Genomic DNA, 26073 nt, shown 5'->3' on the forward strand with positions numbered 1-26073 from the left:
GCAATTATATGACTGATAAGATGGATAAACCCGACGTAAACTCCGCGGTCTCCCCGAGTCAAGCGTTGGGACCGACTGTCTGCCCTCCTTCCCCTGAATAATCTTACTTTGTTTTGCCGTTTCTTTGTCTATCTCGGAATTTAAGCTCTAATAAGCGTTAAATCAACTTCTTCTTCCTCGGCCTCGATCGTATCCATGCGACCGACCAATGAGCCCGAATTCATAATCTCCACGGCAGCCTAGACAACCTCAATTTTGCTTGTCAATACTCATCTACTTTCATACGGAAGCTTAGATGCACATTCCTGCCTGATAACATAAAAGGCTCAGACATAACCAGATAAAAGAATACATACACGGCAAGATGGCTACGAAGGTGGACTTCAACGCGTTGAAGGCGCGGACAATGGGGTCAGGGGCTGATGAGGAAGCTGTGACAGTCGATACAAGAGGATTGATTTCCAAAGTGCTTGCCCGATATTCCGGGAAGTGGTAAGAGCTGCGCGTTCTTCGCTCTTGGGATCTAAATATTAACCTACTTATTGTTGTGAACAGGACAGTACTCCGAGAAATGATTCAAAACGCCGCTGATGCCTCTGCAACGAAGGTAACGATCAAGTTTGAAACCCTTCCATCGACCACAATACCGGCACCTCCATCAAATGATCCCACCGCACATTTGAAACATACCGTCACCAACCACACCCTCCAACGTGTTCTGATCTCCAATAACGGCGCCCCATTCAGTGAAAAGGACTGGGCGAGATTGAAGCGGATCGCAGACGGCAATCCAGATGAAACGAAGATCGGCGCATTTGGGGTTGGCTTTTACAGTGTTTTCGATGATTGCGAGGAGCCGTTTGTGTCTTCAGGTAGCCAAGCTATGGCCTTCTACTGGAAGGGGAATGCGTTGTTTACCCGTCGACTGGACCTCGGCGAAGCCGCAAATCAAGACACCACTTTTGTATTGGACTACCGCAACGATTCCTCCCCGGTCCCGTCGTTGCTGCAGCTCTGTCAATTTTTGGCGAGCAGTTTGACATTTGTCTCATTGCAAGAGATTGAACTTTGGCTAGATGATTGGAACCTTCTGCAGCTATCGAAAAAGACGGCTCCCAGTGTCGATGTCCCGATTCCAAGAGACATTGACACTAAAACTACAGAGGGTTTGATGAAGATTGTCAACGTTACTCGAGAAATTGCGCAGGTCAACGCTTCGTGGATGCGAATTGTGGAATGGAATCCCAATGCAAGCTTGTTCCGCCTTGATAATCTTCGAGATACAACCAGTTCGTTAAGAAGTTTCTTCTCCAAGTTCACTCAGGCTACACCTGAGAACCAATCCAATGCCCAGCATCCGGAACCTCAACACCAGGAAGACTCGAGCAACATGAACACTATGCTCTCAGCTTCGGTCTTTTTGCATATCAACACGGCATCGCTCCAACCATCAATCAGTAGAGATCTAAGCAAAGAATTGGAACGAGCCACACGGAAGCCTCCACCTAAGAAAGCAACACTCGCAATTCTGACTCCTTCTTACGATGCAAACATGGCGACTGGGGTGTCCTCGTCACAATCAGAGATTCTTTCATCAATCTTACCGTCCAAAGGTGGAAAAGTCTTTATTGGATTTCCAACAGCACAAACGACTGGCTTGAATGCCCATGTCTCTGCTCCATCTGTCATTCCTACTGTGGAACGAGAGAGCATAGATTTAAACACTCGGTACATCAGCAAATGGAATCTCGAGATGTTGCGGGCAGTTGGTATTGTTTGTCGAATCGCGTGGTCTGCAGAGATGGCTACGATAAAATCGAAACTTGCATCCAGAGTTGGACCATCACGCTCATCTAAGATTCGAAAAGAAGACATTGTGGATGTCCTACCAGAGGCTATTCACACTGCAAACCAATTTGTGTTCCGTGAATCTACCCCATCTTCTGTTTTGGGGCAGACAATTGAAGATTCATTCTGGATGTGCAACAATAATGCCTCTATTGAGGTCCTCTCTACTTGTGGTGTCATCCCCAGTCATCAAGCGCGAATCGCACCTAAAGATCTCAGCTTCATGGACTCAATTCCTGCTTTGCCTGAAGAATTTGTGCAGGGTGCTAAAGATTTTATCAAAAAGCTGACAGATTTCGGGTTAGTTACAGAAATCACGGTATCAGACATCAAGCGCGAGTTAGAGTCTAGTACTTTGCGATCTAGCCAAGTCCTCGAATTCATTTCATGGCTTGGCCGTAAAACAGTTGCTGGCCAACTTGATAGGTCTTCGGTTCAGAGTCTACTACGCGTAGCAGTGGCTAATGACGAGGACAAAGAGGGGCTTCCAACTCGTTTGATTATCTTTGCAGATATTTCCTCTTTTTTGAACCCTCAGCGCATTCCAGCGGAATTACCCATACCACCGAGTGTGATACCTTTCAAGTTCACCAAGTCTTTGGGCAAGCATGAACTAGAGGCACTTGGCTGGGCCGAGCTGCAAATAGTTCCCTGGCTGCTCTGGATCGTCAGAAATTGCGGAGACCGCAATATTTTCTCGGTAGATCAAGATATAACAAAGTCAGCAACCTTTTCGGGCCAGATATTGCCTGTTCTGTCAAAGCAGTGGGAAACTCTGAGTCAAGATTCAAAACAAAATGTTGTCGCAATACTTCAACCCCAGACTGTGATCCCCACGAAATTTGGAATGAAGCAGCCTGTGCAGACATATTTTGCTTCCGTACGCCTTTTTGACGACCTGCCTGTGGTTCATGGCTTGAATAGTGTCAAGGAGAAAATGTTGATCCAACTTGGGGTTCGCAAAACCGTGGAGCTTGGTGTGATCTTTGATCGTCTGATCAATACCCCAACCTCTGGCGATGTGAAAGCTCCTACGTCCAGAAAATGGAACCACGTTGATCTCATCCGATACCTCGCCTCTGTACAAGAGGACATACCCGCGAAAGATATCCAGAGACTCAAGGGGACGAGCATTTGTACTGCTGAGAGCGGGAGCGGAACTGAAGGCACACGCTACAAGATTTCCGAGCTTTATGAGCCAAAGGATGCACTTCGAACTCTCGGGTTACCGATTATCGAGTGGCCAGGCATTTATACCAGCAGCAGCAAGGAGGGTAAATTTCTTACGGTGATGGGGCTTAACAGTTACCCATCGGCTGTTGACCTCGTAATGCTCATGTCAGCTAGAAGCACAGGGAAAGATAGTCGATCAAGCAAGGCTCTGTCATATTTTCTCGGCGAATACCACACAAATGGCTATGTTTCGTTTGATATTAGTGCGGTGACAGTGCCATTCCTTCCCATTGAAGGATCCGATAGCTTAAGCGCTCCGAAAAAGTGCTTTACCGATGAGGGTGCTGCCTTGTTTGGATTCAAGCTTCTCAAAAAGAATCTCCATCCCCATGCCTCCAGGTTGGGAGTCAAGCCTCATCCTTCAATGACGGACTGTCTTCAAGTTCTCGCGAAGCAGCCCCCGACTACCCAGAGGGATGCGCAGATTGTGTTCAAATACCTAGCAGGCAGGATATCCGATCTGAAACAGCAAGATATAAACCGCATTAGCCAAATTCCTATCATCCCAGTCCCCATCCACAACCAATCAGAAAAGGGGGTCAAACACCGGCTTGTGGCCCCTAGGTCGTGCTATCTTGGAGAAGGAGAGGACTACAAGGATATATTTGACTTTGTCAATTTCGGACTGGAAGGGAACCTATTTCTCATGGCCATCGGCTCAAAACGAGAACCAACTAAGATTGAGGTTGCACGCATGCTAGTCAAAGAGCCCGCTCGCATATCTGCTGCATTCCAAAGTTCCGAGAAATACCTCATGCTTCTCAGGACACTGGCGGAGTACCTCCCGACACTGAAGAAGGATAAGGATCTTTTCATTGAGATGCGGAGTGCGAAATTCCTTCTCGCCAGTCGAGATATCCCACCCGCTGCATCAGATCATGGTGGCAAAGAAAAGCCAAATTTTAACGAATTCAATGACGGAGATAGCGATATGGACATCAAAGAATGGAGTCTCGCCTCTGCTAAGGACATTGTCGTGGTAGACGATTTCCAAAGTTTCAACCTCTTCAAGGAACACATCTTCGCAGCCCCGCAAGAAGAGGCATTGGAGGACTTCTACACTGCTCTTGGGGCTATACCATTGAGTGGCCTTGTTGAACAACAAACACGGTTTGGCAACATCGCCTCTGATCAAACTCGCGCACACAAGCTAGAGAAGTTGATTCTAGAACGTGCGCGGCTTTTCTTGCATGATCAGCCTGCAGATTCTGTTCTACATGGAGCCCAATGGTTGGAGAAGTCGTTCAACGTCCAGGTTGTGACCTCGATCGGTCTTAGGAGATCGCTAAAGGGACGTCGGGTGTCACACACACAGAAGCGAAATGCGATTGTCGCACAGCAGACCTCGGGATTTGTCATGTGCATCTGTCCTGATAGATACGACCTGTATGAGATCAGTCAATCCTTGGCGCATTTGATTTTAAAGCGACCGAAGCTGCACTCGATTCTCACATTGGAAATGCTGTTGAAGACTGAGCTCTTGGAACTCCGGGCTCGAGGTTACAACGTGGAACGTATTCTGAAGCAAAAGGCCCAAGAAGCTCGGATTGCGGAAAATGAGCGTCAAAAGCAGGTAGAGGAGGAGAGGCGCGTATTGCAAGAGAAAGAAGCTGCCTGGGCAGCGGGTCAAGCCCGGCGTGACTCTCAACGGGCCGAGGAAGACAGGGCCGAAACACAGACGCATAATTCGATGCCCGGCGTTTTCCCGGAGTCGCCGAAAAATGACAAGAGCTTGCCAGAAGAAGCACATGCCGTTCCTCCACAGCCAATGCCTATGCCTATACGGCCCAGTCGAAGCATGTTTGCCAATCTGTCAAAACGACTTGGCTTAGATGGTGGAAAGTCCGGCTCAAACTCTGGCACTGACGAACAACCTCGGTCTCCACGTCCCGAGTCTTCCACACTTCCGCCACCGCCTTACTCCCCCAACGACCCCCAGACCCAGCAAAAGCGCCCAGAACAATCTGTAAATGCCAATTCGCCGCACCGATTGAACTCCGAGCTTCTCTCCGCCGTCCAAGCATGCCGACCTCACGGATCCTCCGACGTGTACAGTCGCCCAGAGACAAACGAAATCCAAGAAAGCAAGTCCTACTGTGATGAGCGCCCAAGCCACGACCTGGAATTCGTAGCCATGCTCCCTAGCAGTCGTATGAACGTCCTCTTCACGAGGACAGCTGTCACCGATCGATCCGCCTTCCTCGCGAAAAACCGCGTAGGGCTTAACCTCTTTGCTTCAATTCTCCTTGACTGTGGTACAATCTTCTCAATGCGGGCTGACAGCCTAACCATCTTCTATGACCCGGGCGGCAAGACGATCGCATTCAACCGCGCAGGCAGTATTTTCTGCAACTACTTTTACTTCCAGTCTTTACAGGAGCAGGATCTTCTCCAGAGCGCGAATCCAAATCGCGCTGATGCTATTGTGTATTGGTGGGTTATTCTGTGCCATGAACTGGCCCACAACTTGGTCGGGGACCACAGTTCTGCGCATAGTTACTACACGGAGGGCTTCGTGGCGCAGTATTTCCCTAAGGTTGCTGTCAAGCTTGCTTCTCTGCAGATGCCAGCCCCAGCCCCAGCTCCTCCATCTGGACAGTCTTGATGTTTTGCCATGTTGAATACCCTCTAGCCTATCTGTTTAGATGTAAAGTGCATTAGCTTTGATAGCAATTTCGGTTTTTTTATTTGCAAATATGTAGATTTGAGAGTCCTTTCAAGAATATCTTCCGTCAAAGAGAACTCGGCGAAGTGCATCCATGATATGCTGATCGGACTGCCAGTATTCATTGCTATGGGTAGGGTCACAACTTGACATGTACCATGCACTCTTGGATCGTTCACTATAGCCTGACATTTCTTAGCTCTTTTGGAATAGCGATATGCGATGGTTCATTGATGTATATATATGTACATGTAGGATGAGACACTCTTGGCAGTAATAATGTTTATCTATAGATCTGAGTTCGACGTTATACAACATAGTACTCCGTACTTCTTCTGCCCTTGGTGAGCTTGCAAGAACTACAATGTAATATATTTCATTATTCTTCTCACCGACATTTATTATTCAAAAGCTTCAATTTGAATAATCTAGGTGTTCTTGTCACAAAAAGTCGTGCAGTCTAATATCAGAGTCCATCCTCCATTGCCACATCGGTGAAAGTTCCGTCGGTACCCGCTTTTGGCCTTTTTCTCTCTCTCGCCAACCTTAAATTTTTCTTTGCGTCAACGACAATGCATTGTTAGCTCACTTGCATCTTGATCTTATAGACAGCGCTGTTCTTTGAAAGCTGTGTTTCTAAAGCTCTTTTTTGCTTTTCCCATTGGGGCATGTTCTGAGGATTAGGTACTGCCACTCTCCGATCTCGCTCCATCAAATAGACGAACTGTCTCTGAGTGGCTAATTCAAGGAAGAATTGAGGATCTTGCTATGCAGATGGGTTTTGATCTTTTGAATTTTGTCTAATCTCGAAGTTCATTACGGGTACAGCATTATCCGACCAATCAACCCAAATATAAACCCCACTATCGGATTCAAATATCAACATGGCACCAATGCTAGGCGATTGGGATGGCTCAAGCAAGGCGAACGCAGTGCCACAGCTTGATCCTTGCTCCTCCACTAAGAGTGTTCTCTATGTCGATGCCTACGACTCTTTCTCCTACAATGTTGTCGCCATGCTGGAGGAGACCCTGGGAGTCAAAGTCACAGTAATGACCATCGACTCAGAATGGCCGGATTCCAATATTAGTGGATTTCTCCAGCACTTCGAAGCCGTCGTTCTTGGGCCGGGACCAGGAGACCCTAATGTACCTGCCGATATCGGTATCATGAAAGACATCTGGAACCTTCAGGACTCAGAACTCCTTCCCGTTTTTGGTATCTGTCTTGGGTTTCAAAGCCTTTGCCTTCATCAGGGTGTTCCGATAGAGCGGCTCCCATACCCGATTCATGGGCAGATTCACAAGATATCCACGACATCGAAGGATATATTTGAACATCTACCGGAGGTAGAGGTGACACTTTACCACTCACTCTATGCCAACTCAGCTTCTTCAACATCCACTGATTTGGAATACTTGGCTTGGTTATCTCTAAAGGATCGCCCAAATGTACAGATACCTATGGCAGCTCGCCATCTGAAAAAGCCATTCTGGGGTGTGCAGTTCCACCCGGAGTCCTGCAAATCAGAAATTAACGCCTGCAGGGCGCTTCTTCGAAATTGGTGGAAGATGGCTCAGAGATATAACAAGCTCGTTGGACGCGAGGGATACTGTTCCCTTCCCAGCACAGTCATCAGCCCCCATACAGCTCCCAGTCCATTCCCCGATGCTGCTTATGAGATGCTCAGCTGGAGCAAGTCAACTTCGAAGATTTCAGCTTTCCGGTCCCTTGACCGACCCGACTTGACCGCGGAGGCTATCAGTGAAATGTTCAACAAACCAGGTTCGCCAACAGTCCTTTTTCAATCCAATGGTCAATACAGCATCGCTTCGGTGCCTAGTCCTGGCTCATGGCGGTTCGAATACAATGTCGAGACACATCAACTTCGATTGCTCCAACTGTGTGGCGACTACAAAGAGGCTGAGAGTTATATTACTGTTGCTCAATTGTGGGATGCTTTACGGTATTTGATGGAAATGAAGAAGGTTGATTCAGGGAACTCTCGGGTGCCATTCTGGGGTGGCTTCCTGGGGTATCTCTCCTACGAACTTGGACTCACTTGTCTTCCCCACCCAGGCTATGCACAGGCTTCTGAGCCACGAAGGCCCTCCAAGACTGAGAAATCTTCATCTAATCCTGCATTTGCGGATCCACCCGATGTCAGCCTTTTGTGGTGTGAAAGAAGTATCGTTGTTGACAATATCACTGGCGCCATTGTTATTCAATCCACTCGTGATACTGACGCGGATTGGCTTGATGAGACACTACAGCAGCTGCAACAGTTCTCAGATAGTGGCAATGATACATCGGCAGATCAGGGCTTGGATTCACTTCTCCGGGAAAGCAAAATTCAGTTCCCCGAAGAAACGGATTACAAGCAGAAAATCGAGTCATGCAAAGCGGAGCTGGAAGCCGGTGAATCTTATGAGCTATGTCTAACCTCTGAGACGTCAATCACCTTGCCAGTTCCAGAAGTGGAATCAGATCGTTTGATGTTCCCCTGGAGGCTGTACAGGCGACTCAAAACATACAACCCAGCTGCATTCAGCGCTTTCGCAGATCTAGGAGATACAAAAATTGCGAGCAGCAGTCCAGAATGTTTCCTCAACTGGGACCGTGAGTCGACACTGGAGATGAAGCCAATGAAAGGCACAGTCCGAAAGTCACCAGGCATGACCATGGAAAAGGCCTGTGAGATTCTCGGCTCTACGAAAGAGATGGCCGAGAACCTGATGATCGCAGATTTGATCCGGCATGATCTGTACGGCATCTGCGGATCAGGTGGCGTTCATGTCGAGAAGCTGCTAGAAGTTGCAGATTACGGCCGAGTGTATTCAATGATTACCCACATCAAGGGCAAGATCCGCCCCAACCACCCTGGTTTCGCTGTGCGACACATGTGTCAGCTGAATACCCCAAACATGTCTGTTCATGGCCTCGCTACCCTCCAACGGTGCCTTCCACCGGGTTCCATGACTGGTGCACCTAAGGAACGCTCTTGCATGCATCTTCGCACTATTGAGAATCGCAAGCGTAGCATTTACTCCGGTGTGATGGGTTTCCTTGACCTTGGAGGAGGTGGAAGCTTCTCGGTTCTGATTCGCTCAGCATTCACTTGTTCTGGTGGTCGAGACTACACCGATAATAAGCAGCAGACCTGGCGAATCGGCGCTGGGGGTGCTATTACCACACTCAGCACAGCGGAGGGCGAATGGGATGAGATGTTGACCAAACTGCGTGTAGTTTGCAACGTCTTCAAACCGCTTGATGAAGGCGAGAAATCTGCCGCGACGTCTTGACTACTCAGTGTAGTTTGATTATTGGAGATCATGACAGTTATGCTTTATCGCATTATGATCCACGCTCTTCCTTGCTTTCAACATCTGGATCCATGCGTTGGGATAGAGATTCGATTCAACATTCAGCGTTGGCGTTTCGGTTTGTGTTTTGCCATTGTACAAGTACCATAGATTTTTTCTACATTCAATCAACATGTAAAATCAGAAATCCAGATATTCATCACTCTCTCAGCTGATTCTTCCTTAACGTCATCATACTACATTATCGCCATGCAAACAAAACAAACATCAATTTCTCCGCAGCTTCAGCTTCCGAGCTGCGTCTTTCCTTTAACACTCGTTCGCAATTTTCAAAAAACAAAAGCTTATCGCGAGTCCCGATAGACTGGAGGTACCTCGGTCCATCGTTCTCAGAGTCACAAATGGCGAGCCAAGATGCCTCAATGGAGGAGATCCTCTGGCGGTCTCCCCCGCACGTCCAGATGATGGGGGGATTCCTTCATTCCAACAACAGTAATTTGCGCACCTTACTACACCCGGACCTGAGATTAACTTTCTATTCAATTAGTTCTGTTTTACTTTGCCGAATCCCCTTTCTTTGATTCGACCTCCAACAACGCCTCGCTCGCCATCCAAGCCAACTACAATGATGCCTTCCGTCACTTCGTCGAGACGCGCGAGGCTTTCGAAGGCCGACTGAAAACAATGCAGGGTCTAGAGTTTGTCGTGTCATATGACCCCCTTCAAGCAGCCGCACAGACAGACAACCGCTTTGCCCACGAGCCATCTAACATCTGGGTGATCCGCAAGCAGAACCGGCGGAAGAGAAATGGCATGGACGATGAGGTGACCGTGATATCTACGTACTTCATTGTCGGCGACTGTATCTACATGGCCCCTTCAGTTGCGGGTGTAGTAGGCAACCGAATCGTATGTATTCCCTCGGCACTCATTAATTGCTCCGAGAACAGTATTCTAATGAATACTTTCCCCACAGTTATCGGCTGTCACATCCCTAACCCAACTCATGAAATCCGCCGCGACATTACCAACATTTACCGCCTCCCATGGACACACGTACTTGCCACCCGGAGTCCGCAGCAAAGATACCGCCGGAACCAGCCAAACCTCCCAGAGCAAAGAAGCAACACCCACGCCGGACGTATCCTTTCCAACCACCGAATCCTCCCAATCAACCAGTAAATCGAGCCTGGGCGGCTCAACCACAAGTTCCAGCTATCAGGATACGCGCAGTCTGGCCGAATCGTTCAGCTTGCTCACGCGCTACGGTGACGAGTTCATGGACGAGAGCCCCCTCGTCGGCGAACCAGGCTCGTTCATCCTATCACGGACTGGCGGCGAGACTACCGGCCCGGCTGTTAAAGCTACGCCGAAAACCGCTGCTAACGGGGTGGTGACTGGTACGCCTTCTACCCTCCCTGTCAGGGCGTCAACGCCACAGGTCCGCGTCGAGACGCCCAGCAAGGCTTCCGAGAAGAGTAATTCGCCGCCTAGCTCTACCGGTGACAAGGCGAAGAGAAAGAAGAGCCGCATCGTCAGCTGAGTTGCTTTCTTGATACCCATTTTTTTGTTGCATCTCTGGGCGTTTGGGGGTCGGGCATAGCATTTACGGGCACTACTCTGTTGGTATCTAAGAGCTGGCTATCAGCATATATACGTCTTAGCCTGATTTCTGAGTTCTGATTTATTATCCCCCAAGTATCTAAACGCTGTAGCTCATATTTCGCATTTTTGAGACCCTCCAGGGTGGTTCTCGTGGATTCTTGACACTGCCGCCGTTGTTTAGAGCTGCAAATTGTTCTGGTGGTATATTTCTAGTCCGGATGTCATCAAAAATCCCAAAACGCCTGAGCGTACGATTTCTTTGGATCGTAGGCAGCCGTATGATAGCAAAGGCGCGAGAAGCTACAGTACAAATCAAATGGTCTACGCTTGGTACAACCAGAGACCCAGACGATCCAGCACAGTTCAGTGCCAATGAGCCCCTGAATCTGTTAGGTCACATCTCTATCAATCGGAACAATCTAGGAGCTGCAAGGTTGGATGATAGTCTCTGGCGTTGTACTTTCTATCATTTATATTACAGACCAAGAATACGAATTAGTCAACTACAACATCTGGTGCAGTTGAAGAAGTAGGAACATAAGCTATAGAATAGATATGTTCAAATCACGTAGTCTTCCCTTCCTAGTTTAGGTTCTGACTTTTCCAACAAACTGATGTTCTGATCCTTAAGGCTAAGAATTAGTACTTCGTTGGTGGCTATATCTAGGCATCACCACCTACAACATACACAACCCGCAACCCGCAACTAACTATCTAGCTTCTCCCTACTCCTATATTAGCAAGCTAATATCACCAACAAGATAGTTGCCAACAGTTTGAAACATGAACTATCAAACAAAACTATCATGTTAGCCGCTGTTGGGATCCTAGGTCTCGCTGGGTGGTCAAATCATCTATAACAGGACCCTTCAATACACCATGGCCGACTCTCTCTCCCCTCTCTCGCTCCCGTCCCCCTTTTGTTCTTCCTTTTTTCTTTTGCATATATAGGGACTACAGCATTCCCCCATCTCTTCGATCCTACTCTAATTCTAAGACCTCGGACCAAGCGCAATACTCACACCCGCTATTCACTCTCTTAAGGTACTTCGCATTTGATCCATACCAAAAATATGAAAGAGAAAGAACAAAGAACAAAGAACAACAACTCAACAAGCTACTTCTTCTGGATTCTATGAGATTATCCTGTTAGTATGAAAAGCGCACAACTGCCTATCGCTAATCCGAACTAGTCGGTCATATTGAAGGATCTAGAGAGATTGACGTCGTAAAGGCTGGACTCAAGTAAGCATACGGATTTTCAAGCTTGCATTCTCTATTAATGAGCTGTATTTGTTTCAAACTAGCTGTTACTCACCTTAGCTATATAGTGTCATTCATATTAAAACCTTGAGAGCCCAGACTACCAACTTGTTCTCGAGACCCTGGCGCCGGCTTCCGTTGGTTGTGAGATAAGAGAATTTGTTTTCTCTTGTGATCTTGACAGTCTCCTTTTTGGTGAATTCGCACATATATCAGTGGAAACCCAAGCTCTTAAGCTGCTGGGTGAACTTAACACCTATTTGGAAAACAAGCAAAGTGTATGAATCCGGCTTCTCTTGATCCACATTACTGTGACATTAACCAAGTCCGATATCTAGAAGACACAGCAGCTTTGCATATTAGCTGCGTACGACCTTGGTGCATTAATCTTAAAGAAGGGAAAGTAATATCAGGCTCAACAGCTACCAGCTTGAAATTGACCAATCCAATATAGGCTATCTCCATTGCCTATCTAGAGCAGGTCCGCTGGTCTGGTATCATCGAGACGGTGGTACAATTTGTAAGTTAATCGTATGCCTTGGCATTAATATTGAAAGCACAAACTCTGAATTATGCTATAGGTATTTTGGGAGAGCTTTCACCGAAGACAGAATGTACATGCTTTTGATAGTCAGCTTTGGAAGTTTCTCCAACCTCGTTCAAACTACAGGTCTTGGGTCAGATTTCCCTCGTTGAAGTCTGTGCGAGCACTTGCAGATGCATCAGAAATCGTGACTAGACTGTTTCTTCAGCCAAGAGTCACTTTGTACATACCGAGAATCAGTATTCTATCCACTGCAAAGGGGACTGAAGATGCCATTGGGGTGGGTTCCACTCAATTGAGCTGGGTTTGCAGGGCTAATATACGCGGAGAAATGACTAACACTTTTATCAGGAGTTTGACCAGTCTACACCAACACTAGGTGTGCCTACAGAGACTCTCGTTCGGCCTCCTTTGGTTTATGATCCGTGTCTTTACAGCAACCAGCTCATTTGCCATGCAGTTAGCAGTCAGTTCTCCCTCTCATCTTTGATACTCTCCCCCCTAAGCTCATTCTAATATGGAGTCAACAGCTGGGTATTTCAGCCCCTTGTGGATCACCCTACGGCAAACGATATCGCCCATGGCTCTACCTCATCAGCAGATGAAATCTATTCAGGCGTCTGCATATTGTTCAGTAGCGAGTCTTACAAAAACTGGAAAATGGCAAATGGGCCACAGATACTATGCTTGGAGGGCCATGATCAAACCGAGTGTGCCCAGCTCGCAGAAGAAGTGTTTTTGTCGTGGAAGTATGACATTTCTTTTCGGGGAAGTGACCAGGTACCTGGTCTGTTTTTCGCTTCCCCCTGAAATTCACTCGGACCCTTCTATGCCTCAGATAGTATCTTCGATGGTACTGCAGAACCTTGCAACTACTGATATTTCCATCACCGAAGAGACAGCCGCAATCCACGAAAACTTTCAGAATCGGCGAGGATGGATTCAGAAAGATCTCTGCAACCTCAATGTTTTCACATACTTGAAAAAGGGTTGCATTCTTGTGCTGCAGAATATTGACAACTACGATCGTGCTAGCAGAATAGCTCTTTGGAGACTTATTTGGAGGCTTGAAAGTGCATCAGACGAGAAGTTGAGGATTGTGGTGTCGTACAAGCTCGGCTCCATCGTACGAGATGATCTGGTCGGTATGGAGAGTATATGCCAGTCTTTTCCGTCCAACGAAAGGCCTCTCTACGAGCGCAACCTTTCAGATAGTGACTATATTGAGTTCCTTAGAGAGAGCCTCTGCATCTCCGACAATGGCAAGCAGAATATCTTCGCAAACTTGGAAAGGCTTGTTGGCATGGGCCAAGGCAACTTGCATTCAATAGTCGAACTGCTCAAGTCTCATACTGGATGGCCCGGTGAAGAATCACCGGGTGCTTTGTCCAAATTTGGCAGCAATATATCACCAACAACCTCTCCCGCAAAAGTACTTGATTATATCCTAAGATCTGTCGCTATCCAGCCTGCAATTTGTTGAATTTTGCACTGAATTCGACATGGACGTCGGCCATTGACGGGCCGAGAGGCTGGCTCGCTTCTATACCACCACGAAAACAGAACTCAAGCGATCACAAACTTGCCGTCAATGACACAAGCGGAATATTATCTAAATCATCTCCATACCTGGCTTCCAGCTGTGGTGAGCTTCAAAGAAGACCGGCTTTGTATTCATGATCCTGTCCAAGGGATTCCAAATCAGGGTCCAAATTACATCTGGAATGAGTCCGACACAGCGGCACATGAGAGTACGGTAAAATTCTCATCTCATATCTCACAAGTGCACCGGCCCGTGCCAAGATTGAGAATCACTTTTCCAAATATCTCAGCCGTTATCTTGCTGCAAAGGATAACATCGTTCCTCAGCTAGTCGAGGATGGCGATAGTTTTCTCTTTTATGCCGTCCAGGCTTTCCCTTATCATCTGACCAAGAGTCATCGAGACATTCAATCATTGGACCCAGCTCTCATTCTTCCAGATTGTAATCTCACCCCATGGGCTCATATGTTTTGGTCCATGAGCAATCCCTTTTCTAGGCTTCTACCAGAAACAGTCACACGTGCATATGACTTGCTTCGGCACCAAGAGGGATTTGATCAAGACTCACGAGAAACATCAAAGAAGATTGGAGGAGTTATCTTAGAGGACGTATCTTAGAAACAAAAAAGTGTGGACCTATGGCTGAGCTGCTGTATTCTTTACAGGTCGGCGATGAGAATGCTGCTTTGGGTTACGTCCACGATATTATATCTGAAGCCAGCCAGCAAGGCATCCTTGGAAGTATTTTGGGACGTTCTGACACAGCCGAAAACAATGACAATCTGTCTTGGATGGCGGCTATTTTATGGAAGGCCACCTGGTTAAACATGCCTGTCAGTCTTCTTCTAGAAAACAAGACGCCAGCCGATATCCTAGACAATATCGTATCCCGCTTCCCCTCTCAATTGTATCTAGCATCATATCTTGGTCACACCAGCGTTGTTTGTCTCTTGTTGCAGCACGGGACAAATATCGGCGTTCTTCGCGAAGGAAAGTACGGGGTGTGCTGGGTAGCGGCTGCTAGAGGACACGCAAATGGTGTGCGCGCTTTGGTGGAGAGCAACCGTGAATTGCTAGAAAAGGAAGCACCAGAGACTCCTCTCTACGCTGCCTCATTCCATGGCTGTTGGAAAGCTATCAAGACTCTCATCAGCTTGAAAGCGACTCCCGATTTACGTAAAGACAAGCTCGATTGAACACCCCTTCTTCCCGCATCATCATCTGGCCACTTGCGCACAGTCCAAATTCTTTTGGCAGCCAAAGCAGACCCCAACCTAGCCGGCGGTGAAAAGCCCCGCGTCACTCCCTTGTACTATGCTGCAACACAAGGAGCTAGCATCGACTGCGTGCGAGCCATTCTTAGCAATGGGGTGGATCCCAACCACATATCATCACCGGATCCGCTAGCCTGGATGATCTCAGTATCCCCAATGCCAAGCCAGCAAAATATTGCAACCTTGGAGGTCCTTTCGAATAATTCCCCCTCGGTAAATGTGAACAGTAGGTCTTGCTACGGGGGAAGAACGGCCCTAATGGAGGCCGTCGAAAGAGGGGAGAAAGATTTGGTTGAATAACTTGTCGCTCATCACGCATGTGTGGAGACAATTGACAAGCTTGGAGAGACAGCATTGTTTTCGGCCGTGCGAGGAGCTCACATCGATATACTCCATTAGCTTGTGAATTCAAATTCAAAGCAGCCACCACCACCGCTGTATACCATCAATGGGAAGGGAGAAGGGTTGCTCCAACTGGCTGGCAAGAACACCGAGCTAGATAAAATCCTGCGAGAGGCAAGTGATGCCTTCCTGCACGGCTTCACAATTGTGGATGGGAGGGGAACAGTCGAGGAGATTAAAGACGAACGTGATGCAAATCTGGGTAAATGTTCAGATAATCTCTTAGATGAATTCTCAGACGCTCATGAATGCAATACATGGTCATGATATGGATGATCGGTGGTTTTTGCATTTCTTCTTTCTTGTCTTGCCTGTGTCCCACTTTTCTATAGCAAAGCAGAATGGCATCCAGTCTACACGTTTCTATGTACAGAGTATCCTTTAAACGAATTTTGGAAGAACAATTTGACAATGTGGGGATACCAGCCATTTCAATACTCTATGATAATGCTAACTAAGACGGTAAACCTCAAGTTTATATTCACGATCCAGAGCTGTTGTCAGTTCGTCATTACTCGCCACTATTTAATTGACGTATCAAAGTTGGTTAGATTTTTATATAACATAATATTGAAGCAGGGACTTATATTCCATCCAGTATCTCTTCAAATTAAGTATAGGGGTCTAGTGAGAATCTCTATATACAACCCAGAAGTATAATTCGAAGGTTTAGCCGGAAAGGTGGCTACTATGTCACCACCATGTAGTATGGGTCTTAAGGGTTTATAGAGATCCTAATGGCAGTGAATTCATATTGTCCTGGCAAAACCCTGGTCTTTTTCTCACACGACCAAAACCCGCCATAAACAAGCCCTAATCCAGTTCGAATTTTCGAGTTGTTCTAACTCAGTGTAATTGGAGTCTCACAGGCAAACACAAAGCCCTCAATATATATGGCAATTGTTCGTAAAATCTTAGCTACATCACAAGAAGTACTCCAAACAAAAGTTGGGGTCGGCCCTGAGGCCCCAACGTTATACTTCGCTATCTCTTATCAGAGTGGGGGTTGCTTGTTTCGTCCCTCTCTTCTTGAGTCAAGTTCCCCTCCCTTCATTCTCCTCTGATCAAGGCCATTTTAAGTTCTCTCATTTGTTCATACACTCAAGCCCCCAATTATATATCAAAATGGCGGACTCGGAGACCAAACCAGCTGTCGTCTGTGTATTGTGAGTCATACCCCTCACCACCGTCTGAACACTTTCAAGGTCACAAACACACCAAATTGTTTACCAATGTTGCGGGTGTAACCCCAGACCCCATATATTCCATATTATCCCTCGGACTTAAAACATTGAACTAACAAACTCCCGTCTCGGGTTCCCAGTTGTGGCTCCGTACCAGGCAGCAATCCAGTACACATGGAAGCAGCCCGAACTCTCGCCGCAGAATTCCACAAACACAACGTGAAACTAGTCTACGGCGGCGGCACAACTGGCCTGATGGGCGAACTAGCGCGCACTCTAGTCTCGCTTGCGGGCCCGAAAGCTGTGCACGGCATCATCCCACGCGCGCTGGTCAAAGTCGCTACAGTCGGCGGAATGCGCGAGCACCAGGAAGGTCAGGCCAGTACTCAAAAACCTGGCAAAGCCGCCGAGCGGGTTATCGATGCTACTGATGCTGATGGAATCCCTGAGTCGGAGTACGGCGTTACAACCATTGTCGTCGATATGCATACACGCAAGCGTATGATGGCGGAGAAGGTTCTTGAAGGTGGGCCTGGGTCTGGGTTTGTTTCGCTGGCTGGTGGGTTTGGTACTATTGAGGAAGTTATGGAGATGACAACATGGAACCAGCTGGGGATTCATAAGGTTGGGGTTGTGTTGTTGAATATCAATGGGTACTGGGATGGGTTGTTGGCTTGGGTGCGCAATGCTGTGAACGAGGGGTATATCAGCGTCAGTAATGGGGTTATTCTTGCGGAGGCCAAGGAGGTTTCTGAGGTCTGGCCGAAGTTGCTGGCTTATCAGGTCAGTAATGGACGCATGCAGTTGAACTGGGGAGAGGAGTGAAGCTATTCCGGTTGGTCGTCAAACAAATAGGGCATGAAGATATATTTGTCGCTGCGTTTGATTGGGATTTGTTTCGGGTTCGTTTGTGTTTCGGTAGTAGAAAACTTTGGGCATATAAACATACACAAAGTAGATTATTTTGTTAGAAGCGCCTTATGAATTGATGATTGAATAACTGAGATCGTTGAACGCAAACACAAGACAGAGCATAATCAGGATTTCATGTCTATGCGAATCATTAAACAAAACCAGACAATTATGAATCAACCTCCATGGACTCGGCCTCCGCTCCAGCGGACTCACGCTGCTCCAGCACCTCAAGCAGCGCAGCCGTGTCCTGGCCCTCGTACAGCTTGAAGCTCTCTTTCTTGCCATTAGTCACACCGACAACACCAACAGAAGTATTGTCCACCGTAAGCTCCTTATCCTGAGACAGTGTCTCCTTTAGCGCGCTCAACCCATGCTGAATCAGCTCGTCACGACTGCAGTCTTCGAACTTGTCGAGGTTTCGCTCCAAGTACGTACGTGCCATCTGCGAACGGGCACCGATGGCACAAGCACTCATCTCATGCGTCAGGCCGGAGGGTTGGAACTCAAAGAGGTGCGGGCCAGCCTCATCAACACCAGCAACCAGCAGACCCACACCATAAGGCCGTTTCCCGTAGTGCTGAGTGTTGGTCTGCGCGCGGTCGCCAATCTGGGCAACGATTCGGTCCAGGGGAATGGGTCGGCCGTAGGTCATCTTCGAGCCGAGGGATTGCTGCTTCATGAAGTTTGAGAGGACGCGGGCGTCTGATGCAAGGCCGGCGATAGCGATCGCCATGTGCGAGTCGATCTCGATGATCTTCTTCTGGTACGAGGAGAGCTCTTCTGCGTTGCGCTGTAGGGTGTTCAAATGTTAGTTTTGATTGTTTGGTCTGTTCCTTTTTTGTTGTAGGTCTGCGAACCTTGAGTCCAACAAGCACGGCATGTGTCTTATTCACCAATCCCACCACAACGGATCCTTGCTTCACTGCTTCCTGTGCATATTCCACTTGAAATATCCGACCCTGTGGAGAGCTGGGATCCTTCATGTTAGCATCTGATGAATCCGAGGGAGATCGGGGGACCTGGTCTTACAAGGTGACGGCATCGTTGTCGTAATTGTTTCTGAACATAGTGACGGAAAGGGGTGTATGGATATCAAAGCAAAGTGATAAAGGGGATTCTTGTTGATAAATAGAGATTCAGGAACAGCAACTCAAGAATCCGAGGGATAATCCGGTGATGGAGAGAGAATGGGGAGCTGGAGCAGGCAGTAAAGTGACGCGGTGTGAAGCATGAGCTGTTGGGGCCTGAGGCCACCATATCCAGTGACCTCCAGGCGCCAACGTCACTCATTCTCGAGCTCATCTCCAGCTTCCCGCTCTGTTGCCCTTCTTTGATCTCCTACCCTCGGCCAATGGGGCTGTCACTTTTGATCTGCCCTTGATAATATCTTCTGGTTTCACCCAGTTTAACGGCTCCTACTCCTCTCACCTTTAGTCTCATCGATCGGCTTTCGGTGTCTCCGCAATCATGGCCGCTGGACTCAAGACCATCATCGCACTTTCCTTTGTACGCTTCATTTCATTGCTCGCTTAGCTTTCAAATATTTGCTAACATCTGATCAGGTTCTCGCAATTGGTTTCCTCCTCGTTATCCTCTCTTCCGCGCTATGGCACAGGTACTGGCCGCTGCTGGTGGTCGGCATCTACGTTGTCGCGCCGCTTCCCAACTGGATCTGCCAACGATGCGCAAACCCAGATGATTTTATGGACAGCTCGAGCAACTCCGCGATGGACTTTGGACGATTCATGACCGGATTTTTGGTTCTTACTGGCATCGGTACGTCGTTTGTTCCGTCAAAACAACCCCTCTTGTGGGACATATAATTCCTCGACTGGTCAGCTTTTGGTGTATATACCACACTATGTCTATACTCATTGTCTCATCCTTGCGCCATTGACGATTATTCGACTGACCTGTCTAGCACTTCCCATTGTCCTCGCCCACAGCGGCGCAATCGAGATTCCAGCAATGATCATGTCGATTATCGGAGGTCTATTGATTTATGGCACCATTATTAGTTTCTCAATGTTCTTCCAGGAACAGGAAGAGTTCTGATCACCCAGACTGGATGAGGCGTGGGGTTGCTGAGGGCTTTACCTATACTGTAAGCCAGTGGGCCTCGTGGCATTCAGCCTTGCTGCATCTGGCCTTCCTCATGATGATATCTGTTTTTTTTACGTTTGTTTTGATTTCAGCGTATGCTTGATATGCTATGTATGAGTGTTTTGGTGCGGGGTGTGCCTCACTTCTAAATGGCGATGGCTCCAACACCTGGCTGTGCTACTCTAGGTGTATTATAACCCAATGGATATAGAAAACTCTTGAAACCCGAGGAACGTAAATCTATGTCGCTTATGAAATTACTCATAGTTCTTCCCTTTTAACGATTATTCATTCTGATCTATGAAATGGTCCACGTGACCGCGCGCGGATTCGGCGCGTCTGCAGAGATTCGGAGATAGTAGCAGATCGGTTTGGACACAACACAAAAACATCAAAATGATATCACTATCCTGACCCCGTGAAAGGCCTTTCCGGGATCCAGGTAACAAGATGAATGTCTGGACAGGATCCATTCCTCTCAGCTCGGACTCCAAGTTATTAGGTAAACCACACGCGTATCGCATTATGTTCCTGGCTGACCACTTGAACCAGGCATTCGACTGGTCGACCCGAATTCTTACTGGCAGTCCGAGCTGTCCAAAGAGTCCCAGCTTAGTCTCCGCAGCTTCGTAAACCCAGCACTTATCCCACTACATTCACGAGCCGGTCCCAACCTTGAGCTACACACATCTCACGCGGGGACATCGAAATGGCTCCAGAGGAAATTAACCGGCGCCCTCTGGCTAAATGAAGAAGACCCAGCACTCCAGCAATCTTTCCAATGCCCAGTCGGTCTTCTGGTCAGCGTCGAAGGCAACACTAAACCAGGCAACGCAGCCCCAACAAGCCTATTAGTCTACGGCGTGCTATCCAGCGCAGCATCATGCACACGTCCACCTACCCCACCACATTCATCCCCCTCCGATATCCCAAGTCATAGTAATACATCACAACGTGCCCCCTATGAACTCAGAATTTACGCTGCACCACTTTCAACTTCACGACTCACCCAGGCCCAAGCCTACCCATCTCCACCACCCTCCAACCCAGATCAACCCATCGTCAACCCGCGCTGCGCAGAATTTCTACCAGACATAAGCTCTCCCAGCCCCAAACGCAAAAGAGTAGCAACACTCTTTGAAGTAGCCGCGCAACACCACCGCCGCGTCCGCCAGCGAGGCGGCGAAGCCGTCTCACAACTAATGGCACCTTCACGACCTCTCTCCTCATCACAAAACTTGCAAACACTTCGCATCAAGCGTGAACCCGAAGAAGACGGTCCCTCCCTCCCATCTCTCGAACGCATCGTCTCGCACCGTTCCCGATCCGTCTCTATCGGGCCAGGCCTACAACGCCCAGGTAGCGTACGCGGCCGCGCAACGCCAGGTCTCAACGCCGATCCGCAAAAGCGTGCTCCAACACCGAACCCATTCTTGGATTCCGGCCCGCGCCGTGGAGCACAGATGTCGCAGGGCCAGGGCCAAGGCCCGTCATCTCTTTCGATCTCCGAAGTGAAATCTGTGTCTACGCCAGGCTCGCCGGCTAAGGACCCGGATACTATCATCGCAGAGAACAAGAATCTCATCACGCGCACAATATTGACTTGTATGCGCCTGTATGGATTCCACCGTTCAAATGCGAATATGCGCTCTGCATCTATGAGTAAGCCGCCAGGTAGTGCTGGTGCTGAACCTGAAGTTGATGTCTCGGGCACAATACCGGCGCCGGAATCTTTGCGTGCTGAAACACCTGCACCGGGTGTCACTTCGGATGATGATGAGTTCAAAGCTATGTACTATGCGACGTACAAAGCTGCTGCTTTTGCGCTCCGAAGGTATTTGAAGCAGGTGCCAGGGTTGGCACCTTCGGTCTTGGAGAAGGAGAAGGCTATGACTTGCATTGATGAGTTACTGAAGTTATTCTGCGAGGAGCACTGAAGGGGCTTGAGGGAAATGTGGGTAATGGTGATTTTTACGATTTTATGAATGCATATCTGGGATTTGGCGTCGAGAAACAGCTTAGAGCCTTTGTTTCTTTATGCAAACCTCCAATGATATTTTCTCTCGATGATGCTTGTACTGTTTACGTATAGAATACCTAGTATTCCAGATATCCTGAAGGCTATCATAATAAAAGCTCCTGATTTGAGACCATGCGAAGAGAAATGCAAATACATAAATTCATGCTAAAGCGCCAATCCAAGCCAAATACGTGGATGCATATAATGCATCCCGGCAAAAGTCATCACACCAAGAATTCAAGTAAAATACAGAAAGACGAGTCATAGATTGAAATAGCCTGCCTCACAGTGCAAGGTTGTAGGTGTAATCATCTTCGATGTTCTGGGAGACCCAGAGGACGATAGCACTAGATCGGGAATAGCATTGTTAGCATGCAAGCACAACTTACATTAAATAACATTGAACCAGGCAAAGCACATACCTGAGCATAACAAGGCCGTTGGCCACAATATTAGCAATTCCAAAGTAGAGCGTCTGGATAGGATACTCCTTGATAAGGTACTTGAGGACCATGACCGTCTACCAAGAACCAAGTCAGTAAAGCACCTCAATATACTCTTCCCTCCCCACAGAACAGAAGGAAAGGATATATACATACCACACTTCCTGCCAGCCCACCAGCAAGCAGCGCAAAGCCCAAAAACAGCACAAATCTCGCCTTCCACGCAACCCCACTCCCGCTGTAACTAAAGCTATCAGCCTGCAGCCGGCTCTTCTCAATCGAGTTGATAACCAGCATTCCGAGAGCAGAGCAGATACCGGGAATCCAGTCGACGAATTTGATATGTACGTCTGAGCCGTTGCGCGGGCTGCGCGAGAATGAAGCGACGTCAATTAGGAAGAAGAAGCCTGCTGCGAACTATGGTAAGAGAAGCTGTTAGCTTTGGATTGTTCGGATTTTCTTCAGATTTGGTTGAGGTAGATCTGGAATTCGATTCCATTTCATTTTGCTTTGAAGTTTAGGTCTTGGAGTTTAGAGTCGAGCGACGAGCGATCCCGGAAGGTAGACGGATAGGATGCTTACCAATGCGCCTGCAACATAGACGCCGCCATTACGGACGGCAGAATTGTTCAGCCACTCGGGCTTGGAGAAGCGGAAAAGTCGATTGTTTGAGCTGTCCATTTTGGGGTTGTGTGGGGGATGGAGCTTGGTTGAGGGGATGTTGCTAGTGAGAGCTGGAGTCCAATGACGATGCCTAGCGGAGGAATGTTGTTCCGATATATCTATGCATATCATCAAGCAAGTTCAACGTGAGCTCTAGTCTGTAGTAGATTGGTTTCCGCGTTTCTTGACATGTCACATTAATAAACCATGGTACACTAATTATGGATGTAGTAGGGTATTTACTAAAAGAGTATACTCTTACAACAACAAAACAGTCCAAGTAGGTAGAATAGGCACCGAAGTTGATACAGAGTTTCAGGCATCGGGATTTCACATTAACAGTCAAAACTCATGATTGCATTTGATGTAGGACAAAAGCCCATGGGTATATTCAATTCGCGCAGACCACAAAAAATCAGGTTGTTCGATCATGCTGATGCAACCCTAAGGCAACCAAGTAATCAGGAAATAATGCAGAACCATTTCGGGTATCTGCACGTCAAATGATCGCCAGCATTTACCAGTAAATCCCAGTGTCGTCATCACAGCGCTCGACGCAGTTGCAGTAACAGCCTAGTTTTCTGCCGCACTGCGATCGCCAACCCTTGGCACGACACAAGGTCACTCCCAAGGGAAGGGACGGACTCACATTCAGTGTGTATCTTGCTGCCTCTGTATCTATCTGTATTATGACTCTTACAGCCCGGTCTCAACTGGCATCCTTCATGCAGAGGCGTCAACCGGGTGAGATCGCAGCTGATCGATGATAACATCAACGCCCTCCATGTCGGCGGCATCGGTCTTGTCGGTGGGGTAGCCCTCTGGGAGGCTCTTGTTCAGCGCATCCAAGGCTGGCTGGTGGTTACGGACTGCAGAAGAAATGGCATAAATGGCCTTCTTGCGGACTGCGGGGTTGGACTCTGTTGTGGCGAGAGTGACGAGGGTAGGGATTTCGTTCAGGAGGACGAGCTGGTAGATAGTCAGTATTGTGATTGTCATCACCAGTAATTGAATTGAAGTAGTCTTCCATACCTGATCCTGTGCCTTCGGGTTGTTCTGCACGGCTGTTCCCACACACCAGGCCGCATAACGTCTGATCTCGGCCTCGTCGTGCTTGAGCAGCTCGACAAGTGGCTTCCATAGGTTGAGCGGGACGAGATTGTTCGCATTGTCAATTCCCTCAATCATCTGCTCAAAGTTGTCGAATGCGATCAACTTGTTTTCCATGTCGGACTCATTATCGTGCACAACCTCCATCGCGGCCCGCATCAAGTCGGCCTCGGAGGGGCCGCCAAAGAGTGTGTTGACCATTTGAGGGGTCAGGTTTGAGGCAGCTTTTGGGAGATCTTGGGGAGCAGCCTCGCCATCGGCGCCTACAGATGCCTGGGAGTTGGTCACACTCCATTTGAGGAGCTTGTTCATTTCGGGGTCCATGGTGGGCTGGCGGGGTAGCTGTATTGTCTGTGTGTAGGGCGAATTGGTTGTGGGGGGAGGCTAACGTAGAGGAGAGTAGGAATATAGCCTGGGATCGATGGTCAAAAATTGATTTAGTGTATATCACAGTAATGTTGGAGTTGCGATCTTCTACAATACTTTTCTACTGGAAAAAAGCTCCGCTGACATAATCTGACGTCTCAACCAGGGCTCTGGGCGATTCCCGCGGCGACCAGCGGGTTCGATCATGTGACTGTATCCTAAAGAGGAACTGGTGTACATCATGACTAGAATATACACTGTACTCTTGCTCTAGAAAGGCGATAGTCTCGAATACTTGAACTCAAGCATAAGACGGTATATCATAAGCCGATGATTCCAGGATTCGAGTCTTGGCGCATATAATGTCACTGACTGAAGCCCGCAGAGACTGAGGCCTTCTGGTCTCTTTATGGCGATGCCCGAAATACTAGGGATATCTAAAAGACTGTTATCACTAAGTTCTCTCTCGATGTTGCGAATAAAAGCCCCCAGTTTGAATACAGATGATGATATGAGTGAAATTTGAAATGACCCATTGTTAGTACCGTTGCTAGTAATTTGCTGGAACCGTTCACGGGTTAAGCGGATATATTGATGGGCCTAGCCATCTCAGTCTCCAAAATCAAGACAATCAACTGGGGCGACGTAGGAATTTGTCCTTGTTTTTTTTTATTTTCGAGGATGCAGAATTAACGCCAACTTGACTGCTGCTCCGGTATCTCGGTGGTGCAAGCTTTCAGAGACGACAATACTCGAGCGACTGCGAGAGCGGATAGGAATAATCGGGTCCTCGTGCTGTGGGTTCTGATATATCATGGCACGATCATGGCCGTTCCGGCAATTTATTGAAGCGACCTCGGAATGTTCTAGAACCTGGTTATCAAGGAGTCTCTGCCAAGATATATTTCAAGGGGCTTCAAGTTCGAAGAAGAACTTTGTTGCCGATGAAGGCCAAATGGCAAGATTTTCCGCTACAGGCATAGTCAGAGTGAGCTGACGTAGGAGTTCTCATTCCAGAATCAGGAGATCATAAAATAATATAAAGTCAGGGGTAGTGGTCAGGTAGAAAAGAGTGTGTGTATATCGCAACCTCCCAAGATGTCACGTGGCACCACGTTACCGCCTCACCGTTCCAACAGGTTTAGCTGTTTTCCTTAGACCCTGGCAAATGGCGGTAACCACCTGGGCAGATAACTTCCAAGATTATTCGTCTGACAGCCTGACAATCTCAGATAGCCGTATTATTCCTATACGACCTTGTATGCGTGTACTTGTCCACTACCAACATAACCTTGGAACGGTTGTCTACCCCAATGAGTAAAAGACTGGATCTCTGTCCTATACTTAGAACGTCTGCGCCACACTGATGTTCAGCAAGGGAATTCAGCAAGGGAACTCAGTAGCCTAGGTACTTTGGACTACAATTGTATACATTTTGAATGCCTAACACTATCATTGTAATCACTGTAATACAAGCAAAGACCCCCCCGAAAGTGCCTAACCCGGTCAAGGTACGTGTTCTCCCGTACCCAGAAAGGTCTGGAGGCTCACGCCCCCCAAAAGATTGTCC

At 48.0% G+C, this 26073-nt stretch overlaps 12 protein-coding genes across 12 annotated transcripts; 9 read left to right on the forward strand and 3 right to left on the reverse strand.

Annotated features, from left to right (window-relative positions):
* Nucleotides 1–364: 364 nt before the first annotated feature.
* N7479_002677 (histidine kinase-like ATPase domain-containing protein) lies at nucleotides 365–5686 on the forward strand (the record flags this gene model as incomplete). Its single annotated transcript, XM_057250374.1, has 2 exons — nucleotides 365–492; nucleotides 556–5686. The coding sequence occupies 2 exons, from the start codon at nucleotides 365–367 to the stop codon at nucleotides 5684–5686; spliced, it is 5259 nt and encodes a 1752-aa protein (XP_057114806.1).
* A 944-nt stretch (nucleotides 5687–6630) lies between these two features.
* pabA (aminodeoxychorismate synthase pabA) lies at nucleotides 6631–9048 on the forward strand (the record flags this gene model as incomplete). Its single annotated transcript, XM_057250375.1, has 1 exon — nucleotides 6631–9048. The coding sequence occupies one exon, from the start codon at nucleotides 6631–6633 to the stop codon at nucleotides 9046–9048; it is 2418 nt and encodes an 805-aa protein (XP_057114807.1).
* A 422-nt stretch (nucleotides 9049–9470) lies between these two features.
* med6 (mediator complex subunit MED6) lies at nucleotides 9471–10612 on the forward strand (the record flags this gene model as incomplete). Its single annotated transcript, XM_057250376.1, has 3 exons — nucleotides 9471–9561; nucleotides 9617–9978; nucleotides 10046–10612. The coding sequence occupies 3 exons, from the start codon at nucleotides 9471–9473 to the stop codon at nucleotides 10610–10612; spliced, it is 1020 nt and encodes a 339-aa protein (XP_057114808.1).
* A 2719-nt stretch (nucleotides 10613–13331) lies between these two features.
* Nucleotides 13332–13964, forward strand: N7479_002680 (uncharacterized protein; the record flags this gene model as incomplete). Its single annotated transcript, XM_057250377.1, has 1 exon — nucleotides 13332–13964. One exon carries the CDS (start codon nucleotides 13332–13334, stop codon nucleotides 13962–13964), a length of 633 nt encoding a protein of 210 aa, XP_057114809.1.
* Nucleotides 13965–14661: 697 nt separating this feature from the next.
* N7479_002681 (ankyrin repeat domain-containing protein) lies at nucleotides 14662–15219 on the forward strand (the record flags this gene model as incomplete). Its single annotated transcript, XM_057250378.1, has 1 exon — nucleotides 14662–15219. The coding sequence occupies one exon, from the start codon at nucleotides 14662–14664 to the stop codon at nucleotides 15217–15219; it is 558 nt and encodes a 185-aa protein (XP_057114810.1).
* A 1605-nt stretch (nucleotides 15220–16824) lies between these two features.
* On the forward strand, nucleotides 16825–17708 carry N7479_002682 (LOG family protein; the record flags this gene model as incomplete). Its single annotated transcript, XM_057250379.1, has 2 exons — nucleotides 16825–16865; nucleotides 17024–17708. The coding sequence occupies 2 exons, from the start codon at nucleotides 16825–16827 to the stop codon at nucleotides 17706–17708; spliced, it is 726 nt and encodes a 241-aa protein (XP_057114811.1).
* Nucleotides 17709–17964: 256 nt separating this feature from the next.
* pre5 (proteasome core particle subunit alpha 6) lies at nucleotides 17965–18909 on the reverse strand (the record flags this gene model as incomplete). Its single annotated transcript, XM_057250380.1, has 3 exons — nucleotides 18828–18909; nucleotides 18656–18767; nucleotides 17965–18588 (listed from the first exon to the last, which is right to left on the reverse strand). The coding sequence occupies exons 1-3, from the start codon at nucleotides 18863–18865 to the stop codon at nucleotides 17965–17967; spliced, it is 774 nt and encodes a 257-aa protein (XP_057114812.1). The 5' UTR covers nucleotides 18866–18909.
* A 65-nt stretch (nucleotides 18910–18974) lies between these two features.
* Nucleotides 18975–19232, forward strand: N7479_002684 (uncharacterized protein; the record flags this gene model as incomplete). Its single annotated transcript, XM_057250381.1, has 2 exons — nucleotides 18975–19005; nucleotides 19072–19232. 2 exons carry the CDS (start codon nucleotides 18975–18977, stop codon nucleotides 19230–19232), a joined length of 192 nt encoding a protein of 63 aa, XP_057114813.1.
* A 28-nt stretch (nucleotides 19233–19260) lies between these two features.
* N7479_002685 (Vps55 family protein) lies at nucleotides 19261–19858 on the forward strand. The gene is made up of 3 exons (XM_057250382.1): nucleotides 19261–19304; nucleotides 19361–19574; nucleotides 19720–19858. The coding sequence occupies exons 1-3, from the start codon at nucleotides 19266–19268 to the stop codon at nucleotides 19851–19853; spliced, it is 387 nt and encodes a 128-aa protein (XP_057114814.1). The 5' UTR covers nucleotides 19261–19265; the 3' UTR covers nucleotides 19854–19858.
* A 493-nt stretch (nucleotides 19859–20351) lies between these two features.
* Nucleotides 20352–21838, forward strand: N7479_002686 (uncharacterized protein; the record flags this gene model as incomplete). The annotated part of the gene is made up of 2 exons (XM_057250383.1): nucleotides 20352–20403; nucleotides 20454–21838. The coding sequence occupies 2 exons, from the start codon at nucleotides 20352–20354 to the stop codon at nucleotides 21836–21838; spliced, it is 1437 nt and encodes a 478-aa protein (XP_057114815.1).
* A 366-nt stretch (nucleotides 21839–22204) lies between these two features.
* Nucleotides 22205–23045, reverse strand: N7479_002687 (UPF0220 family protein; the record flags this gene model as incomplete). Its single annotated transcript, XM_057250384.1, has 4 exons — nucleotides 22205–22268; nucleotides 22344–22441; nucleotides 22521–22781; nucleotides 22947–23045. 4 exons carry the CDS (start codon nucleotides 23043–23045, stop codon nucleotides 22205–22207), a joined length of 522 nt encoding a protein of 173 aa, XP_057114816.1.
* A 705-nt stretch (nucleotides 23046–23750) lies between these two features.
* Nucleotides 23751–24461, reverse strand: fes1 (Hsp70 nucleotide exchange factor FES1; the record flags this gene model as incomplete). The annotated part of the gene is made up of 2 exons (XM_057250385.1): nucleotides 23751–23996; nucleotides 24060–24461. 2 exons carry the CDS (start codon nucleotides 24459–24461, stop codon nucleotides 23751–23753), a joined length of 648 nt encoding a protein of 215 aa, XP_057114817.1.
* Nucleotides 24462–26073: the final 1612 nt, after the last annotated feature.

This window comes from Penicillium vulpinum (assembly GCF_028829585.1).
Source record: "Penicillium vulpinum strain IBT 29486 chromosome Unknown utg000001l_segment0_segment0, whole genome shotgun sequence".
NCBI lineage: Eukaryota > Fungi > Ascomycota > Eurotiomycetes > Eurotiales > Aspergillaceae > Penicillium > Penicillium vulpinum.